General features: G+C 42.0%; 1 protein-coding gene across 4 annotated transcripts in view; it reads right to left on the bottom strand.

Annotated features, from left to right (window-relative positions):
* Positions 1 to 326: 326 nt before the first annotated feature.
* The window catches only part of TP53I13 (tumor protein p53 inducible protein 13), a 60,907-nt gene continuing 40,455 nt past the window's right edge, over positions 327 to 20,778 (bottom strand). For all 4 annotated transcript variants that reach the window (XM_073616829.1, XM_073616830.1, XM_073616831.1 and 1 more), the window contains 4 exons: positions 18,993 to 19,121; positions 16,707 to 16,907; positions 7,588 to 8,470; positions 327 to 3,644 (listed from right to left, as the gene is read on the bottom strand). In XM_073616829.1, coding sequence (XP_073472930.1) covers positions 3,535 to 3,644; positions 7,588 to 8,470; positions 16,707 to 16,907; positions 18,993 to 19,121 — 1,323 coding nt within the window. In that variant the 3' untranslated portion in view covers positions 327 to 3,534. The remainder of the gene's footprint in view (positions 3,645 to 7,587; positions 8,471 to 16,706; positions 16,908 to 18,992; positions 19,122 to 20,778) is intronic.

The raw sequence follows: 20,778 nt of genomic DNA, 5'->3' as shown, positions 1-20,778 counted from the left end.
AAGGTGTGTTAAAACGTAAGAAGCTTATTGCAACTGAAAATGTCGGGCAATGTTGATGTGCTACTGGTGTTACACCAGAGGCACCTGCCAGCCCTATTCCCCCCTTATCAAGTTGGCAAGCTGGATGATATTCCAGCTATGTGCAGTTGTTTGAGGGTGGAAACAAAACAGTATTTTTGTATATCTTAAAAAATACATACACCAGTTGCGAATGTCGTTAGAGGCTCTTTTACAATACATTGGTCCTTTTACAGAACCGCCAGAAAAGCCGGGCTGTGTACATAACTGACAGCTGGGCCTTTCTCAAAAACATGCTGAACCTGAAATTGCTTCTTCACCTTCAAGGTGATTTAAAAGAATATCCTCTTCTACAGCTCCCTGGTGATAAGAGCCACCTCTGTACAGTCCCTTTAAGGTTATAATCCACTGCAGTTTAAATAGACTGGATACAAAGTCATACTGATTTCAGTAAAGACTTTTACAGTTTTAATCCTCTTGATTTGCACTTTGCGCTGTAAAGTCTAAATTGAAAAACCCAGGTGTTGATGAACCCAGTTGATGGAACTGCTATTGGCCCAGCATAGGTTTTGTTTGTGAACCATTATCACAGTCACATGGGGGGAAAGCAACTCATTCCATTAAATACTGCACAAAGCACTTTTCAAGAGTATGACATTCCCCATGTTCATGTGACGGACGAAGAGCAACTGACACAGGAATCAATGCTCAGCTCATCACCTTCAACGCCGCGTAGATAATGCACCTAGAATTTCTCAAGAAAAGAGAAGGCCATATAAAGGCTTGGACAGGAGTGAAATAATGGAGGAAACTTGTGCTGGTGGGTTTTTACAGTGAAGCCGTAGAACAAAGCAGAACCATCCTCGATTAAGACCCCTTTCACACTGGAGCGGGGCTTCTTTGGGGCGCTTTAGGAGCGGTGAATACACCTCTCCCAAAGCACCGCTGCCCATTGAAATCAATGGGCAGCGGCGCTTGGCCAGCAATTTTAACCCTTGTTCCATCGCTAGCGGGGGTTAAAAGCACCCCGCTTGCGGGCAAAAAGCGCTGCTAAAATAGCGGCACTTTACCGCCGACGCCCAGGTGCTGTGAGTGTGAAAGTGCCCTAAAAGCTAAAATAAAAGTACTGGACAAAGTTAAAGCCCATCTCCAGATGTTCAATTCACCCCCCCTCCCTTTTTCCCCCTTTACACATACCTTCTGTGGCAGTCCTCTGAGGACAGCGGGTGAATCCCTATGCTGCAGAAAACAGTGCTTACAGCAAAGTGTATATCATTCTCTGCAGTATTCCTTGTGAGCCAAGGCCAATGTGGCAACACCATCAGATGGTGTGTATATTAATGACAGTTTGGGCTCAAAGAAACTGGGCTGAATGATGCTTGGCATTAATCAACCTGGAAGAGGATCAAAAGCTGGCAACAGAGTTTTTGTGTGGGACAGGCTGGTAACATGAGGAGTATTGCAGAAAATGCTGCAGTTATTTTTAAATCTCCTAGACTATTTTTTTTTTATTTTAAACTGGGTTTGGACCTTTACATTTGACATTTCCTTCATCTCTTACCTGTAAAGCAAAGAGATGAAAGAACAGAGTGGGAGAGTCAAGGCCATCATCTATTATTCATCAAGAGTCAAGCTATCAGTAGGAGAACCTTGGCTACTGCCACCTAAATCTTCAGTCCACTCAAAACTGTCATTCCAATTTTAGATTAGATGCGGTAAAGATAAAGCACCCGATCGCTGACTTAGACCAGCCAAAAGCAGAGTTTCTGGAACCTGTGAAAGAAATTTGCTAGATTTCCCCATCAGCGCAGTGTTGACAGGGGAATCCCTCTCCGTGGGAGAACACCATCACTGTATTTATATGAATGTCAAATTTGAATATAGTTCTCCTGGACACTTAGGGCCTATTCACACTAGAAATTGCATGTGGAACGCTGTGAATTTCCTGTGCGATTCACATGCAGTTCTGTGCAGTGCGATTTCACCCCAATTTGTTTTGAATGGGCTGAAATCGCACTGCACCAAAAGTAGTGCATGCACTACTTTTTGAAACATGGTTACCGCATTGCATGGTACTTATGTACTATGCGGTGCGGGCAAAAGCACTGCATTTGCAACCTGCATTTGGGGTGTTAACTTTGAACTGATCCGCGTAGCAGACCACAAGGGCAGTGCAATTGGAATGCAGTTCAGGAAGCTGCACAGGAACACGGCACTCCCTCACTGCATTCTAGTGTGAATGGGTCCTAAAGTGTAATTTCACTTTTAGTAATTGTTTACACTACAAAAGTCACTTATGGGATGGGACCTAGAACTGCATAGGGAGATTTTTGAAGGCGAATGTCAAAAGAATTGATCATTCAAAAAAAAAAAAAAAAAAAAAAAACACGCACCTTTAGATCATACAGCAACAGATCCACTCAAATGTCAAATCAAGATACCTGGAATATTCACACTATATAGAATTTTGGAAGCATCCCAACAGAGGCAATGCTCCCAATGTAAAGCAATTTATTTGCTAAGCACCGCATAAACCATTTAAAGTTGGAAGAACAAGATTAAAAAAAAAAAAAAAAAAAAGCTTTAACTTGAGCCAAACTACAAAGCCAGTTACTTGGCTTTGTTAAAATGATAAAAGCTGTATGTTGCCAAAGATGAAGGTGCACATATTAAGCGCAACAAACTTTCCCTGACTGCATTTAAAGTGATATTAAAAGCAAGTTCTTTAAAAAAAAAAAACCTAACATATTATACTTACCTGCTCTGTGCAGTGGTTGTGCACAGAACAGAACCGATCCTCTTCTTCCTGGGTCCTCCACTGGCAGTCCTGGCCCCTCCCATCTGCAATCTGCCCCCAGAGCAAACAGCTTGGTATAAGGGCTCCCAAGCATTCTCACTTCTGAGCCGCTGTTCTGCGTGTCCATTCACAGACAGAGCCGTGGCTCAGACCTGCCCCCTCTCTCTTCTCATTGGCTCACTGGCTGTGATCGACAATGAGGACCCAATGAGTCCCTGGAAAGCCGAGGCTCTCGTGCACATCGCTGGATCATGATGGTGTTCAGGTAAGTATTATGGGTGGCTGCTGCACACAGAAGGTTTTTTTACCTTCATGAATAGAATGCATGAAGGTAAAAAACCTTGAACCTTTAGAACCACTTTAACCTATAAAGCAACCATACTAACAGAACATGTTTAAAAGAAAAAACTCCACAACGGGCACACACGGGAGAATGAAAGTCTAATTAGGTGACCTGTAAAAGCTATGCGACTAGCTTCACTTCCAATCAAAAAATTCTCTCAGAGAAAACTCCATGGGACACCACAGGCCTTACACTGCGTCCTCACTTTAGAAAGGACTTATAGATGAAAACTGCAGTAAACTCTGAAACATGCAGTGAAGAGCAAAACCACTCTCTGCTATAAAAAGGCCCCCATGTATCAGTGTTGGGCCCACTGTACAATTTGTTGTGACATTAAAAATCACATCATGACAAGCAATCTGACGAAGATCATGTTCTAATCAGAACTCTCACTTAGACTTTCATACAGCACTGTGGGGCTCTTCTTCTTTCCAAACCATCTCTTGCGCCTGCTGTGACCCTGTACAAGTCTCCTCTTGATAATTGCTGTGAAGAAGAAACACAATATCTGCTTATTACATTATCCAGTTTAAAAATACCAACATGCTTACGAGTTTAGCACATTAGGTGGCAAACCACAGAATAACTTTTGATAGCAAGCCCCCCCCCCTTGTCCTTTACATATGAAAGAACAAGCTTGTTGCACCTCATACCTTAGGGAAACATGTATTGTAACATTTCATTAATGCTTGTGTATTTATGTTGGCCTGTTAGGCTGCATTCACACTGGCGTTTAGCAACACTGCAAATCCCAGTGGCAAGAATCTATAGATGCTTGAGACTGGATTGAGAGCTGTGTGCAGATAGCATCCAACCTCAGCTACCGGAGGTAATCATTGGCTGTGCCAACAGCAGCAGCCACCGACAGCCTATCGCAGCACTGTACGGGCTCGGTGGCCGCAGCTATCCACACACAGCTGTCGATCCCAGCTACAGGAATCTGATTCTTGCCACTTGGATGCACAGTGTGGCTTAACATTTGTGTGAATGAAGTCTAATAGTAAGTCTTTCATAGTCCTTATAGTGAAAGAAACTTTCATCCAAAGGCCATTAAGAAGCAGGGAGTCCAATTCCAGCTACCATTGCAGACCTCCTAAAAATGCTGGTTGCCTGGCTGTCATGCTCCAACAAAAGGTTTTTCTAAGATCAAAGTTTCTGCCTTCAATACTTTTAGCCCTTGATCTTTAAAAACACATGCAGTAACTGAGCTCCTGACACACATACCTCTTACAGGTCAGTACTAGTCACTCCAGCTGCTGTGGAACTACAAGTTCCATAAGGCATTGTAAGACTGGCAGTCACAGGTATGACTCTCAAAGGCAGAGAGGCTTGAGGGGATTTGAAGTTTCACCGCAGCTGGGGTGCTTACCAAGTATTTAAGTTATCAGCATGTATGTAAGGGGGGACGTACTATACGAGATGATGTGAAGGCTGGCACCATGCCAAGGCAGCGTTTTTATACCCTGATGCTTTTACTTTGATGCAAGTGCATCTAATTGTGTTTTTTAATAAAAAATGTTGGCACTATTACGCTATGCACATTGCTCTCTCCATTGATACACCATACCTTACATCAACTTGGAGATTGGGCTATTGGAGTAATGAAAATGACATCCAAGCCACAGATGTGGAGTAACAACTAGGAAACTAGGAAAGGAGACACCATTCCTCGACGGGGGGCGGAGCTGGACGCAGGTTCCCAGGTATGTTCCAGACTATTTTTTCTTCTCTTTTTCTTCTCTCTTCTTTCCTAAATACTCTATAGAGCTTTAACTAGTTATGGTTGCTCGTTTAAAAATAAAATAATATGTTTGTTGCCAGGTGACGAATAAGAAATGACTAAGCAAAGGAACCGGATGGTCCTTGGAGATTTATGGCCTTGAGACACCCCGGACAGGGGGTGTTCTAGTGTCATTATGCTGATATGGCTTTGTCGGGTGATTTTGGGGGGGGCTGGGGAGCGCGGAGAGAGGTTAGTTGGAGGCGTATGTTGCCCCCCTCTCTCCGGGGGACCCCGCTCAGACCACCTTAAAAACTGTTTGCACAACTGAACTTAGCCTAAACCCTGGGAAAGACCTGTCCAGCTTTTATAGCCCCGGGACTAAGACAAGCATGCTTTTAAATTAATTTTTTTTTTTTTTTTTCTCTTTTCTGTTTTTGTCACCTGGCACATTGTTGGTGTATTTTTCTCCCTTTTTCTTGTCATCAATGCTAGCTATACCAGTTAAAAAGTGACTGTCTAGTATTCAGTATACATGACTGATAGCATCGATGTTCTTGTTTTTCTTTCTATGCTACTCATCCTTTTTGTTAAATAACAAGAAAAAATGACTGGTATATCACCTAAAAACCGTTCATCCAGAAGGATGTGATTCTATACTCACAGTTTTATAATCTTGCAATGTGATATCCTGTCTTTTATAAATAAAGATTTATAAAAAAAAAAAGAAAGGAGACACCATTACCATTGATGTAAAACAAAAACCCTGTGTTTAAAGGCATATTGCTGGTGATTGGGGACCCAGGAGGGGAGCACAAAGTGTCACTGCAATCTTCACTAGCATGAGTTGAACACGTGTGGACACCTTTTTTTTTGCACAGATGGCCTTTATTTGATTGCAACATATAGGTTTGTAATTCTTTATCCATTATTGATTTATTTAATTTATGGAGATGTTGGAGCAGCGCTAAGTATAATTTCACATTTTCACTTTAAAGGGTTTTTTTTTTTTAACCTTACACGATAGCAGCAGCTCATTCATTTTGATTTATTTAATTTTAAAGGAACACACACCATAGCGTGGGTATTTACACATTTTACATGTATTTTAAGGCATCAGCATGACAGCCAAGCAGCTAGCTTTTTCAGAAGCCAGTCAGAAATCATAATTCTCTCTTTGAACAAGTTTCCACTCCAACCTAAGGCATGCGATCAATACCTAAATTACTGTTAACATGAAATGTTACCTATAACAATGTTTGGTGTTTTATTTTTTTTCCCTTTTTTCTTTAATTTTACCTTGCTTGCATTAGTACTTCAGAAAAGTGATGGTGGTAAGGCTTGGAAAGATGTTAAAGGTTCTTTTTTGTATGCCACCCTAAAGTCTCGTACACACTTATGCCCTGTACACACGGTCAGACATTGATCGGACATTCCGACAACAAAATCCATGGATTTTTTCCAACGGATGTTGGCTCAAACTTGTCTTGAATACACACGGTCACATAAAGTTGTCGGAAAATCTGATCGTTCTAAACGCGGTGACATAAAACACGTACGTCGGGACTATAAACGGGGCAGTAGCCAATAGCTTTCGTCTCTTAATTTATTCTGAGCATGCGTGGCACTTTGTGCATCGGATTTGTGTACACACGATTGGAATTTCCGACAACGGATTTTGTTGTCGGAAAATTTTATAGCCTGCTCTCAAACTTTGTGTGTCCGAAATTCCGATGGAAAATGTGTAATGGAGCCCACACACGGTCGGAATTTCCGACAACAAGGTCCTATCACACATTTTCCATCTGAAAATCTGACCGTGTGTACAGGGCATAAGAGAATATCGGGCAAATTATGGGGGGTTTTTTGCATGCAATTCTCATCTCAAGAATGAAGGGGGTTACTAAAGTTCGGAAAATTCTCGCTCGACGGAATGCAACTTTGGAAGTGATATGTGTTGCATTGTTTTTAATTTCCAGATCCAATCAGATTATCATACGGTCGCTTTGAAAGTGGTATTTTTCATCCATTTTTCTAATCGTGTGTACTAGACATGAGACATTTTATAGAAGTATTATGATCAGGGCAGGGCCTGTTCTGCTTCATTCACTGTTACTATACTATCCTTGCTTGGCTACAGTCATTCAGGTGACAGCACCCCCAGGTTGACCTGTAGTGTATATGCCCAAGCTTTGCGGCAACTCCTTTAAGTGCCAGCAGCACACTGCTTATTCCAGCATTGACAACTGTATTTCTGTACGTTTTAAAAACGTAGGCAAGAAAACTTCAGCACGTGACCATTTCAAAGAAACCTGCACTGAAAGAAACATGGAGTCTTCTATTACAAGTAGTCTGTCTGTCATGCAGATCTTTTTGCTTTAATACTTTGAGTCACTAACCTGGAACAGCTATTCAGATATAGAAATTTAACTTTTCTAATCTGTGTACTTTGTTCCCTGTCAGCAATTCAGAAGGTTTTACATTGGATAAACAAATCAGCCAGGCAATTAGTAATTTTAAAGAGAGATCAGAAATTTCATTCTCCGTTTTTCTTTCATTTAAGGTTAATTTTAACCGTGCTGTGTTTGTACAGATTCCATCAAACAAGGTGCACATTATAATTACCACTGGCAGAAACCTTTTTTCAATAAACAAGATGTACTATTTTTCAGCAACAAATCATCCACCCAAATCGAGGAGAAAACTTACATGACACAGTTTCTTTCTCTTCGGAGTGGTTTCCTGATGACCAGTACAGGCTCTGGCTCCTGCGGAACTTCTTATAGATTTGGGTGTACAGGATTGAAAACGTGAGTAGGGAAAAGAGAAAGATTAGAGATGCTGCTGCCCAGGTAGCCTCCTGTGTTCGAGGTGTAGAAACAAACCCCTCGCTGGACTTATGCTGGCTGTCACTCAACCTTGTCTGGGCCTTGGCTGGCAACTCGGCAACTGCTTCACGTTGACAGTTGCATTCCTGCTTCTGTTCACCTGATTGTTTCTTCTCAGCAGCAGTGGATGAAAGCTTTGGATCAGTAAGCTGATGATGCAATTGTTGAGTAGTTTCAGGTCTTGGTGCAACGTTTATGGTGGTCTCTTTCTGTGGGGAGGCATCAGGGTGGTCTTCAGGTTTGACTAAAGGCTGTTCCTTACCAGTCTCTTGAGATACATTGCTCCCAACAGGTGGTGTCACATTAACATCAGGTAAGACGATAGACTGGTTTACTGGGGTAGGCATGACCTTCTGTACTGGCATCTTTGACATGTCCTTGTCATTATCCTCGGTCTCCTGACCATGAACGCTAGCTTTTTTACTTTGAGTGTGTGCGTCATGTATAAAGCCAACAGAGGTGGTAGAAGAGGATTCAGTGGGAGAAGATAACCCACTGGTTCCTGCAGGCTGCGACACTGTATTGTGCTTTCTAATGGTTTTGTCTATGTGTTGACCAGCTAGTGTACTAAAGGAAATGCTGGAAGATATATGTGAAGGTGCCTTATCTTGGATCACAGGGGTTGGTAATACCTCAGATCTTCTCCTTTTCCGCAACAGATGCCAAACGGACCGCTCTCTATGGCTCCGAAAATGATTTAGCATCTGAAAGTATTACAGATACAATTTATAATAGTATTCTGTTGTGGCAAACTTGTCATATTCATAACACAATTTGCTCAAAGATAACCTACTATGAATAAAGTTCCTTAACACCCAAACAATGAGAAAGCCCATTACCTAGTCCTAAACAAAGCAGTAGACACCAGGCAAATGTTTGAGGCAAAACACTATACCTGATATGTATTTGGGGTATGTCCCAGATCATCCACTGGAATGTGCCTTCGTTTCGGCACTGAAGTTGCCATATTATAAGTCAACCAGTCAAACCTCATAGTGGATACATACAGTGCATCCGGAAAGTATTCACTTTTTCCATGTTTTGTTAAGTTACAGCCCTAATGCAAAATAATTTCATTATTTTCCTCAAAATTCTACAAACAATAACCCATAATGACAAAATGAAAGAGGTTTGTTTGAAATCTTTGCAAATGTATAAAAATCCCATGTACATGAGTATTAACAGCCTTTGTCAAGACACCCAAAATTGAGCTAAGGTGCATCTTGTTTCCACTGATCATTCTTGAGATGTTTTTACAACTTGAAGTCCACCTGTGGTAAATTCAGTTGATTAGACATGATTTGAAAACGGCACAAACCTGTCTATATAAAGATCCTACAGTTAACAGTGCATTTCAGAGCACAAAATAAGCCATGAAGTCCAATGAATTGTCTGCAGACCTACGAGACAGAACTGCATCGAGGCACAGATCTGGGGAAGGGTACAGAAAAACTTCTGCAGCATTAAAAAGGTCCACAGAGGAGCACAGTGGCCTCCACATCCATAAAAGGAAGAAGTTTGGAACCATCAGGACTCTTCCTAGTGCGGGCCGCCCAGCCAAACTGAGTGATCGGGGGACAACGAGGAGAACCTACCAGAAGAACAACCATCACTGCAGCACTCCACCAATCAGGCCTGTATGGTAGAGTGGCCAGACGGAAGCCACTCCTCAGTAAAAGGAACACTACAGCCCGCCTGGAGTTTGCCAAAAAGGCACCTAAAAGACTCTGACCATGAGAAACAAAATGATCTTGTCTGATGAAACAATGATTTAACTCTTTGGCCTGAATGGCAAGCGTCATGTCTGGAGGAAACCAGGCACCGCTCATCATCTGGCCAATACAATCCCTACAGTGAAGCATGGTGGTGGCAGCATCATGCTGTGGGGATGCTTTTCAGCGCCAAGAACTGGGAGACTAGTCAGGATCAAGGGAAAGATGAATGTAGCAATGTACAGAGACATCCTTCATGAAAACCTGCTCCAGAGCGCTCTGGACCTCAGACTGGGAAGAAGGTTCATCTTCCAACGGACTACAACCCTAAGCACACAGCCAAGATAACCTAGGAGTGGCTACGGGACAACTCTGTGAATGTCCTTGAGTGGCCCAGCCAGAGCCCAGACTTGAATCCGATTGAACATCTCTGGAGAGATCTGAAAAAGGCTGTGCACTGACGCTCCCCATCCAACCTGGTGGAGCTTGAGAGGTCCTGCAAAGAAGAATGGGAGAAACTGCCCACAAATAAATGTGCCAAGCTTGTAGCATCATACTCAAAAAGACGTGAGGCTGTAATTGGTGCCAAAGGTGCTTCAACAAAGTATTGAGCAAAGACTGTAAATATTTCTGTACGTGTGATTTTTTTTTTTAATAACATTTGCAAAGATTTTAAACAAAACTTCTTTCAGGTTGTCGTTATGGGGTATTGTTTGTAGAATTTTAAAAAGGAAAAATAGGATTTTTTTTATAACAGCTTACCTGTAAAATCTTTTTCTTTTGAAGTACATCATGGGACACAGAGCCATAGTAATCACTATGTGGGTTATAGGCCACCTTCAGGTGCTGGACACTGGCACACCCTAAACAGGAAGTTGCCTCCCTATATAACTCCTTCCACACCGGGAGTAAATCAGTTTTGTAGCAAAGCAATACACATGTATACTAGAAAGAGGGGTGGGACCTCTGTGTCCCGTGATGTACTTCAAAAGAAAAGTATTTTACAGGTAAGCTGTTATAAAAATCCTATTTTCTTTAAATCGTACATCACGGGACACAGAGCCAAAGTAATCACTATGTGGGATGTCCCATAGAAATGCCAACTGAGGGGAGGGAGACAACAGAATTAGGGCAACATGAGACTAGAGGAGTTATACAGCTGCCTGCAGCACACTACGCCCAAAGGCGATAGAATCTGGTAAATGTATGGATTGAAGACCAAGTTGTGGCCTTGCAGATTTGAGCCATGGAGGCTTAGTGATGCACTGCCCACGGAGCACTAACAGCCCTAGTGGAGTGCGTTTTGAGAGGGTGGAATCTACCTCTTTAAACCATAAGCTTGAACGATCACTTGTTGAATCCATCTAGAAATAATAGATTTCGATACTGCCTGTCCTCTTTTAGGACCTTCAGGCAATACGAACAAAACATCCGTTTTCGGAATCTGATCAGTCGCCTTTAAGTAGACGTTGACTACTCTCACCACATCAAGAGAATGTAGTGATTTTTCTTCCATTGAGCAGGGTTCTGGAAAAAAAAAATGAATGTAGAACAATATCCTGGTTTAGATAAAAACCTGATACTACCTTCGGTAAAAAGTTAGGATGAGGACGCAATACTACCTTATCCTTGTGAATAATAATATGGCTCTTTACAAGAAAGAGCAGCCAACTCTGAAACCCTTCTTGCAGAAGATATGGTTACCAGAAAAACTAGTTTCCTTATAAAAAAAAAAAAAAAAAAAAAAAAAAAAAGGACCAAGGGAATATGTTGTATCAGCTCGAAAAAAGCTGTTTTTGTAATGCCGACAGAACTAAATTCAAGTCCCAAGGGTTCGGGGGTGACCTAACCGGAGGATTAAGCCACGTTACTGCCTCAATAAAGCTACGAACCTGAGAATACAAAGCAAGTGGTCGTTGAAAAAAAAAACGATAAGGCCGAGACCTGTCCTTTGAAAGTACTCAAGGCCAGCTTTATTTCTAACCCCATCTGCAGAAGGTCAAGGATTCTACCTATGACCTATTTCCTGGGGTGCCAACCCTTGGTTTCATACCAGTAGACATATGCGTTCCAGACTCCATAATATATGATTATGGAGGCAGGCTTCCTTGCATTAACCAAGGTAGATACCACTGAACCTGACAGCCCACATTTTCTCAGAACGTGGGTCTCAATAGCCAAACCGTTAAATTTAGCTCTTGAAAGGTAAGATGGAATACTGGACCTTGCAAGAGAAGGACGTCTCTTGCAAGGTCTGGACGTGGTGATAGGGTCCATGGGACCCCTACCGTCAACCTTACGATCTCTGCATACCAAGATCTTCTGGGCCACAAGAATCACCAACTTCCCTTCCTGCTTGATCCTGCAAAGAAGTCGTGGATGCAGGCAGAAAAGGAGGAAATGCATAAAACAGTAAAACTGATTCCATGGGAACACCCAGGCACCTGTTCCGCATGCTAGCGGATCCTTTGTTCCTAACACAAAGTTGACAATCTCTTTGTTAAACCTGGATGCAAACAGATCTACGTCTGGAATCCCCCATCTTTGACCTATTGTCAGAAGATATCGAGGTGAAGGAACCATTTTCCCGGGAACAACTGCTGGCGACTCAAATAGACCACCTGCCAATTTTCTATTCCTAAAATGAAAAACTGCCAATAGGCAAGGTACATTGTTTTCTGCCCAAGATAGGATATGACTCACACCTCTCTGGGCTGCACAACTTCTTGTGCCTCCTTGGTGATTGATATAGGCCACTGCTGTGGCATTGTCGGATTAGATCCTGACAGGACAGCTCTGAAAACTAAACGTCCAGGCCCTCAGCACCAAGCGCTCTGCCCGAATCTGTAGAATGTTAAATGGGCAAGGTCATTTTCTGATCTGGACCACTTCTCTTGGACAGTTCTCTCTTTCAGGACTGCTCCCCAACCTAAAAAAGGTGGGCGTATGTTGTTACCACTTCCCAGGTAACTGTAGGAAGGATTTTTCCCTTTGCAGTTTTTTTTGGTTATTAACCATAAACTGAGGCTCCAGCGCACCTTTGGAGTCAGACACATTGGAAAATATGGAGCTTGAACCCTCTTGTTCTAAGCAGATAAGATACCGTTTTGCAGCAGTCTAGAATGAACTGAACTGAGCATAGGGAACGACCTTGAATGAAGCCACCATCTTTCCCTCATGCAAGCTGAATAGAAGGATTCATCTTGGCTCAACCACTTTAATCAGTTCCTTTATGGCGTTGATCTTTGCCTGGGGCAAGAATACCCTTTTCTGGGTGTATCTATGAACAGACCCAAGTATTTTAATCTCCTTAACCACTTAAAAACCAGCCTAGTTTTTGATTTTAGGTGTTTACATGTTTAAAACAGTTTTTTTTTTTTTGCTAGAAAATTACTTCGAACCCCCAAACATTATATATTGTTTTTTTTCTAACACCCTAGAGAATAAAATGGCGGTCATTGCAATACTTTTTTTTTGCACCGTATTTGCGCAGCGGTCTTATAAGTGCACTTTTTTTGGAAAAAATTCACTTTTTTGAATTAAAAAAATATGACAGTAAAGTTAGCCCAATTTTTTTTTATATTGTGAAATATAATGTTACACCAAGTAAATTGATACCCAACATGTCACGCTTCAAAATTGCGCCTAGGGAAATGGAATGGAATCTGTCGCATTTTATCCCAATCTGGGATGCGATTAAAGTTGCTAACCTTTTTCCCATCCTATCATGGCTGAGAAAAAAAACCTTTTTAGAAATATAGGCAGGGGCTGCAGTGTTGTAAACAGTTGCAAACTTTCCATGGCCCCTGAAGACTCACTCTGACCAGCCACCTCCTCTCAGAGGAGGTTGACATTGCAGAGATAAGTTTTAGGCTGTCAGAGCTTGAGGGAGATCCCTTTAGCCCTCTTTTCTAGCCCCCCTTCCGACCATAGCCCGATGCACAAAAGCAGAGGTACTACCAGAAGGATCGCATCCACGACTTGAGCAATAGTCCAGCCACCGCCGCTGCTATTAATACTCAGCCTGATGCGAATAGTAAATGTGTCAAAATAGGAATGCCTGTAAATAGGAATGCCTGTGTCACCAAATCTCTTTCATGCCCCTCTTTGCTTGTGTCCCTGCGACAACTTGCAGCCAGCATAAATTAAGTTTTTTAAAACATACTCCCTCGCTGGACATTGGAGGACGCCAACGCGGTGCTAAGCCCCGCCCCCTCCTCTCCTATTCAAAAGAAAGCTTTCACGCGCAAGCCTCTGATCCGACGGGATTGGCTTGTGTATGAGGGAGGTAAACCTGAGAGCCACCGCCATGCAAGAAAATGGCATCGCCGATCGCTTTAGCTGTCCCCCTTCCCCTGTGAAGAGGGGGAGAGCTTAGCCCAGGTGGGGGGTGTCTGGTGGAAGCAAACTCCCCCCCCCCCCCCCCCAAACTCACCGGAGGTCTGAGCTGCTCACCAGAGGAAAAGAGCCTGCTTCTTCCTGACACAGTGTGATCTCTGAGGAAAGCATGAAAAGGTACGTGCTTCATACAGCCCCCAGTGGTGACACTTAGGCATGATAACATTTACTCCTTTTTTTTTTTTTTTTTTAAAGAAGACATTTCATAAGAAAACATTAAAGATTTCTTAGAAAAACTCCACTTACCTTTCCCGCCGCAGGGTTTTCTGTGGTAAAACCAACAGACCCAATCTTCATGCTTCACGGTGGGGGGTTCCATTAACAAACCTTCAGAAACCGGGGACCCTCTGGGAACCCACACTCCTCAACCTGTAATAGCACCCTGCCAGTAAAACTTTATGGCTTAAAATACCAACGTACTGGATCCCGGGGTCCAGCTCTCTAAAAAGAAGCGTTACAGGCAAAACCTCATTTCTTCCGCCACGAGGCCCGGGTACCATTCAATTCAGCCTAAAAGACACTTTGAATGGATCCGGCTGCATAGCTAGCCCCAGCAAGGATTGCTCCAGTGGAGCTCAGCACAGCACATCTTCACTCGTGACCAACACCTTAGACACTGGCGAAAAAACTGAGTTACTCCTGGTATGGGAGGGGTTATATAGGGAGGCAACTTGCTGTTTAGGGTGTGCCAGTGTCCAGCACCTGAAGGTGGCCTATAACCCACATAGCGATTACTATGGCTCTGTGTCCCGTGATGTACGATTAAAGAAATAAGGAATTTATTCCATTTTGGAATAAGGCTGTAACATAATAAAACGTGGAAAAAGTGAAGCGCTGTGAATACTTTCTGGATGCACTGTACAGTTTGCCCAAACCTGGAGGACATGTGCTTTCCTCTTGCTGTATCATTCAGGGGGCAGGGAATCAAGGTGACTTTACTATTAAAAAAAATATATATATAGTGACATCTGCAGCCCTAAAACCTGTGCACACTAATGTATTTACAGATTCTGAACGAGCAGGAAAAGGCACTTTAAAATGAAGCCCTCAATCATGTCCATCTATAAGCATTGTGGAGAAATTAAATTTTCAAAATATACAGCAGGGGCAAAGAGGATAGAATCTTGGCAATCTACCAGTCTATGAAAATACACAGCAGATATCTCTAAATTGTTAGAAAGCAAAGAAACTGAGCTCTTGAATCATTAGGCAAGGCTTGCACCGGCGATTTGGCCTCGTGTAAATGCAAGCAGTAGGAATCTGCAGATTCATGCAGCTGTTTTTGCAACCTGTGAGTAGCTAGCTGCGGCCACTGAGCTCATATACTTAAATGACAGGTTGGCGGCCACAGCTATGCGTGACTGTTTGCACTGCCAGCAATTACCTGTGGTGTGGGCTAACCTGTCAAAGTGTACAGATGCTGTAGCTGCTCAAATGGCAACAGCAGTTGCAGGAGTCCACAGATTCCTGCTGCTGTCATTTGCACCATGCCAAATCACCCTTGTGAATTTAGCCTTACTGTGATCTGAGACACTAAATAACTTCACAATAAAAGCAGATAAATAGGTGAGTGATGTCTTGTTTGAAAGCGCTTTTACTGCTTGTAAATGTCATGTCCATAGTCTAGGAAATGGTTCATTTTCAATGCGGCACGATCCCGCAAATTGCCGTAGGTGTAAGTCGGCTCGGGAACTCGCTTTTGTGGGCGTGCGCTCCCATTGGCCAGCAGGGGAGCCAATCAGTGGGTCCAGCGGACTCGATGTCCATTGGCCACCCGCAATTGTTCCCCGCAGTGACAGAACGGGGGATCTGCCTGTGAAAACAAGGCAGATCTCCGTTCTGACAGGGGAGATCACACAGATCCTGTCTTTCAGCTAAGCAGGAAGATGGATCTGTGCGTTTCCCCAGTCACACAGTCCTCCATACACAGTTAGAAAACACTTGCAAGGAACAAATTTAACCCCTTGATCACCCCTGATGTTAACCACTTCCCTGCCAGTGTCATTAGTACAACAGCAGTGCATATTTTTAGCACTGATTACTGTGATAAGGTCACTGGTTCCTAAAAAAAGTGGCAAAAATGTCAGTTAGGTGTCCGATCTGTCCGCCACAATGTCGCAGTCCCGCTAAAAATCACTGATAGCCACCATTACTAAAAAAATAAAAATGCCATAAATCTATCCCCTGTTTTGTAGACACAATAACTTTTGTACAAACCAATCAATATACGCTTACTGGGATTTTTTTACCAAAAATTATATATATATATATATATATATATATATATATATATATATATATATATTATATATAGTAGAAAACATACTGGCCTAAACTGACGATTTAAATTATTTTTACATTTATTTTTTTGGAAATGTTTTTATAGCAGAAATTTAAAAAATAAATTTTTTCTTCAAAATTGTTCCTTTTTTTGTTTATAGTGCAAAAACCGCAGAGGTGATCAGATGCCACCAAAAGAAAGCTCTGGATAAAAGGACATCAATTTTGTTTGGTTAAAGCGTTGCACAACTGCGCAGTTTCAGTTACAGCGACGCAGTGCCGTATCGCAAAAAATGGCCTGGTCAGGAAGTGGGTAAATCCTTCCGGGGCTGAAGTGGTTAATAGATTAACATTAAAATAAGATTACAAATAAGTAAGGGATTTCTGGTTGGAGCTAAAATGAAAAAAAAAAAAAAAAAAAAAAAAACAACAAAAAACAAAATTAAAATCCTGAAAATGCTATAGGGTATATAAATTTGTACAGATTCAAATTGCAGAAACCAAATGTCAAAATATGTATTTCAGTGCAACGTCAAATGACATGGTTTACCTGAAAATCCCTTTCACGACAGAGATCTGCATGGTCTGTTGAAATTAAGGACGGCCTGATCAGTAAATGTTGGTAGGCTCCAACTTGTGCTGTCTCATACTGATGTTCATGGGGAATATTTTCTTTCAGCCAATACCTTATCTCAGTCATATTCATGCTAGACATCTCCAGGGTTGAGCACCAAGTGACCAGGGCAATGGGCTTTAAAAAAAAAAAAAAAAAAGAGCCTGACACTATGTTACCAAGGATTTTATATGTGGAAACCATCACACACATTCATGGTTAACAATGTAAATAAAAGAAATACATTTACAATACAATTTGATTTTAAGACATAATCACTGAACATTAAGCTGCACTGCAGACATATCATCCATGGGGCCAGTGCCAAGTGCTTGTTCACTGTTCAGGTACTGGAACTCAATACAAACAGAACTGAAAAACATGCAAGGCTCATTCACAAATGTGGGTGGTGAAAACTAGGCAGTTGAGCCTCGGTTTTACTGTCCCCAACTGCTCACCTGAACACAAAACATGCACCTGCTCAAGGCTGTACCCATGCTGTGAATGCAATGCTGAGCTCTGCGGCAGAAATTAAACAGCAGATTGCATTCAGTGGGGTTATCGTTGCAAAACAAGAACCATGCGATTGCAGAGTGGTATTGCAGTTCTTACAGGGTTAAATCAGGCATATCGACTCCGCACCACCTGTCACACATTGCTTTTCAGAGGGGCAGCAAGAGCTGCCCCACAAGGGAACATGCTCTTACTCAACTCCAGATAATATTTTTTCATGTTAAGCAGAAAGATGAACAGGTATTTATGGCTTCCTATAGTCCTTGTGGGGAAATTTCTGTTTACTATAATTCCTGAACAAGATTAGAGAAATAGACCAACAGGACAGGAAGGCAAGGACAGCAATAAAAAGGTGTGCTTAACCTTCCCACCCCTTATGTATAGTATTAAACAATTGTCCCTATTGGTAAGACTAATTCGTTTTATCTAGTGTTGGACTTTATAATAAAAACCCAAAAACACTATTAACTAGCATAAGTAAATCCTTTCTAAAAAAAAACAAAAAAAAACAAAAAAAAAAAAACCACCACACACACGTACTATTAGCAATTGGGATAGCTTTTCTAGATTCACATATATATTGCAATGCATGTTCGCACTGTCTAGCTGCCTGAAATTGGGGTAAACCAGCACATTTCTGGTTATTTTCCTGCATGATACGTTTGCACCCTTGATATTAATGGTGTCTACATGTAAGTATCTTGTATTTTCTAGCAGGGCAGGGACTGGCCAGAGAAGGATCACAGATGCAGTTACTGAGCTTGAACATGTTCATAATATGTGGACTTTGTACATTTTCCAGGCGGCATGGTCTGAAGTCTCCCTTTTAGTCTTTTGTATGCATTGGTTATAGTTAGTAATTATAAGCCTTCCTATTTTGGGACAGTACTTGGCTTTTAACTGCTCATTTTCCACCCTGACCTTAGATAACCATTGCAATTTATAGTCCCGGTATGATCCCAAAAATCAAATGCTGGAGGAGTTATAGCAGAAGACAATCCTCCATTTTACTACACAAAGATCAAAAGGGATTTACAGTTTCCCTAAAAAAAACAAAAACTTTTAAACATTTAAATTTGCCGAAACTTGAACAAGTTAAAGTGTTACTAAACCCAATAATATGAAAATAGTTAATCTTCCCCCCTACAATGCCCACAGCTTATAAATCTTTTTTACATTAAAATATTGCCACTATATACCTTTTTCGCTGATACACGATTACATGATAAACTACAGAGTTTCTTTAGTACTGAGAGTTCAGGAGGTGGAGTTTTTCACTGCAGCCTGTATACACGCCCACATGTGTGATGCCAATATCATGTGACCTGGCTATCTCTGAGAACAAGTAACTGTTCTCTCCAGCATACAAGACACAACTGAGCATGTGCAGGTTGGCTATTGCCTGTGTGTTAGCTGACTTTCCCAAGCTAGACAGTGCAGGAGGGGAGGATCTGTGCATACAGGATAAAACAGCCTTTTACGCAATGAAGAGGATTAACCCCTTAAGCTCCACAGTGAGTAGAACAAGCATGCTATGCTGCATATACAGACTTATTTTACTATTGTGGGTTTAGTAACACTTTAAATTGACCTTTCTAGAGCATACACATTGCCTTGTCAAGTGCAGAACAAAGCTGGAGCAGTTATTACGATAGAACTTTACAATCCTATTACACAGGACATGAAATATATCATGGGGAGGACTCTTACCCTTTCCCTAGACAGGCTTGGAAGAGGTGTGATTATATGTCTGGGAACACAGCTTCTTGCCACAAATGACAAGACTTCCTTCAGCTGAGGGTCCACACAAGGATGGTAGAGGAAGGCCACACCTGCATGCTGAGAAACAAATCGGTCATGTGACTTTAAATGATGCTTCAGCCATGGTTACTGCTCTATTACATTAGCGTATGGTAAGCTGAACTGTGCAAGAGTATAGAAAAACGTTTTCTTCACGCAGTAGACTGTCCTTTCTTTTCAAGGTAAATAACTATAAAATTACTTACATTTCATGATCATTTATCAAATATATCTATCTCTCTCTCTCGCACATACACAATCTTACCGAAAGTATTGGGATGCCTGCCTTTACACGCACATGAACTTTAATGGCATCCCAGTCTTGGTCCGTAGGGTTCAATATTGGAGTTGGCCCACCCTTTGTAGCTATAACAGCTTCAACTCTTCTGGGAAGGCTGTCCACAAGGTTTAGGAGTGTGTCTATTGGAATGTTTGATCATTTTTCCAGAAGCGCATTTGTGAGGTCAGGCACTGATGGGGACGAGAAGGCCTAGCTCGCAGTTTTTGCTCTAATTCATCCCAAAGGTGTTCTATCGGGTTGAGGTGCAGGCCAGTCAGGTTCCTCCACCCTAGACTCACTTATCCATGTCTTTATGGACCTTGCTTATGCACTGGTGCACAGTCATGTTGTAATTGGAAGGGGCCTTGTATGTTGTGGTCGTTTAGATGTCTAATAGTTTTACATGTGACAACAATCTCCCGTATTCCTCATATGTTTGGGCTATGGGGTAGAGTGGCAAGGCGGAAGCCTTTTCTTACGAAGAACATCATCCAAGCCAGGCTAAATTGAGAGTCTCTCAAAAGCATGTGGGAAATGTGTTCTGGTCTGATGAAACCAAGGTTGAACTTTTTGGCCATAATTCCAAAAGAGATATGTTTGGCGCAAAAACACTGCACATCACCAAAAGAACACCATACCCACAGTGAAGCATGGTGGTGGCAGCATCGTGCTTTGGGGCTGTTTTTCTTCAGCTGGAACACCCTGTCTTAGTCAAGGTAGAGGGAGTTATAAACAGTTCCAAATGCCAGTCAATATTGCCACAAAACCTTCAAGCTTCTGCCAGAAAGCTGAACATGAAGAGGAACTTCATCTTTCAGCATCAAAACGACCCAAAGCATACAACCAAAACAACAAAGGAATAGCCTCACCACAAGAAGATTGACGTTTTGCAATGGCCCAGCCAGAGCCCAGATCTGAGACCCATTGAAAATCTTTGGAGTGATCTGAAGAGGGCTGTGCACAGGAGATGCCCTCACAAGCTGACAGATTTGGAATTGTTCTTGCAAAGAGTGGACAAATATTGCCAAGTCAAGATGTGCAAACAATATTTTAGTTTTTTATTTTTACTTTCCTCCACCTAAAAGATTTCAGTTTTTTAGGTCACATTAAAAAGCTGGAAAAAGTTCTGAAATTATTTATCTTTAAAGTGGATGTAAACCCATCCTTTCTAAACTACTGCCATAGGGGTTATCTATAAGATTATACATGCCTCCTGTATCTTTACCTGTCAAATGTCTCCCCTGTCTGTTATGAGAGCCAAAAAACTGCAGATTCTGTGGGTGGGTCTGTTGTCTGGAGCTCGGTGGGTGGAGTCGTGATGTCAGTAGACTCCCCGCCCACCTCTACAGTCCCCTTGTCAATATGCATTTTCTCCTGTGTATTTCTTACACTGAACTTCTGCTATGATCTCTAACA

This window comes from Aquarana catesbeiana, linkage group LG02, assembly GCF_042186555.1.
Source record: "Aquarana catesbeiana isolate 2022-GZ linkage group LG02, ASM4218655v1, whole genome shotgun sequence".
In the NCBI taxonomy this organism is placed as follows: domain Eukaryota; kingdom Metazoa; phylum Chordata; class Amphibia; order Anura; family Ranidae; genus Aquarana; species Aquarana catesbeiana.
Note: the sequence above shows the minus strand (reverse complement) of the source record. Positions and strands in the feature narration are given on the sequence as shown.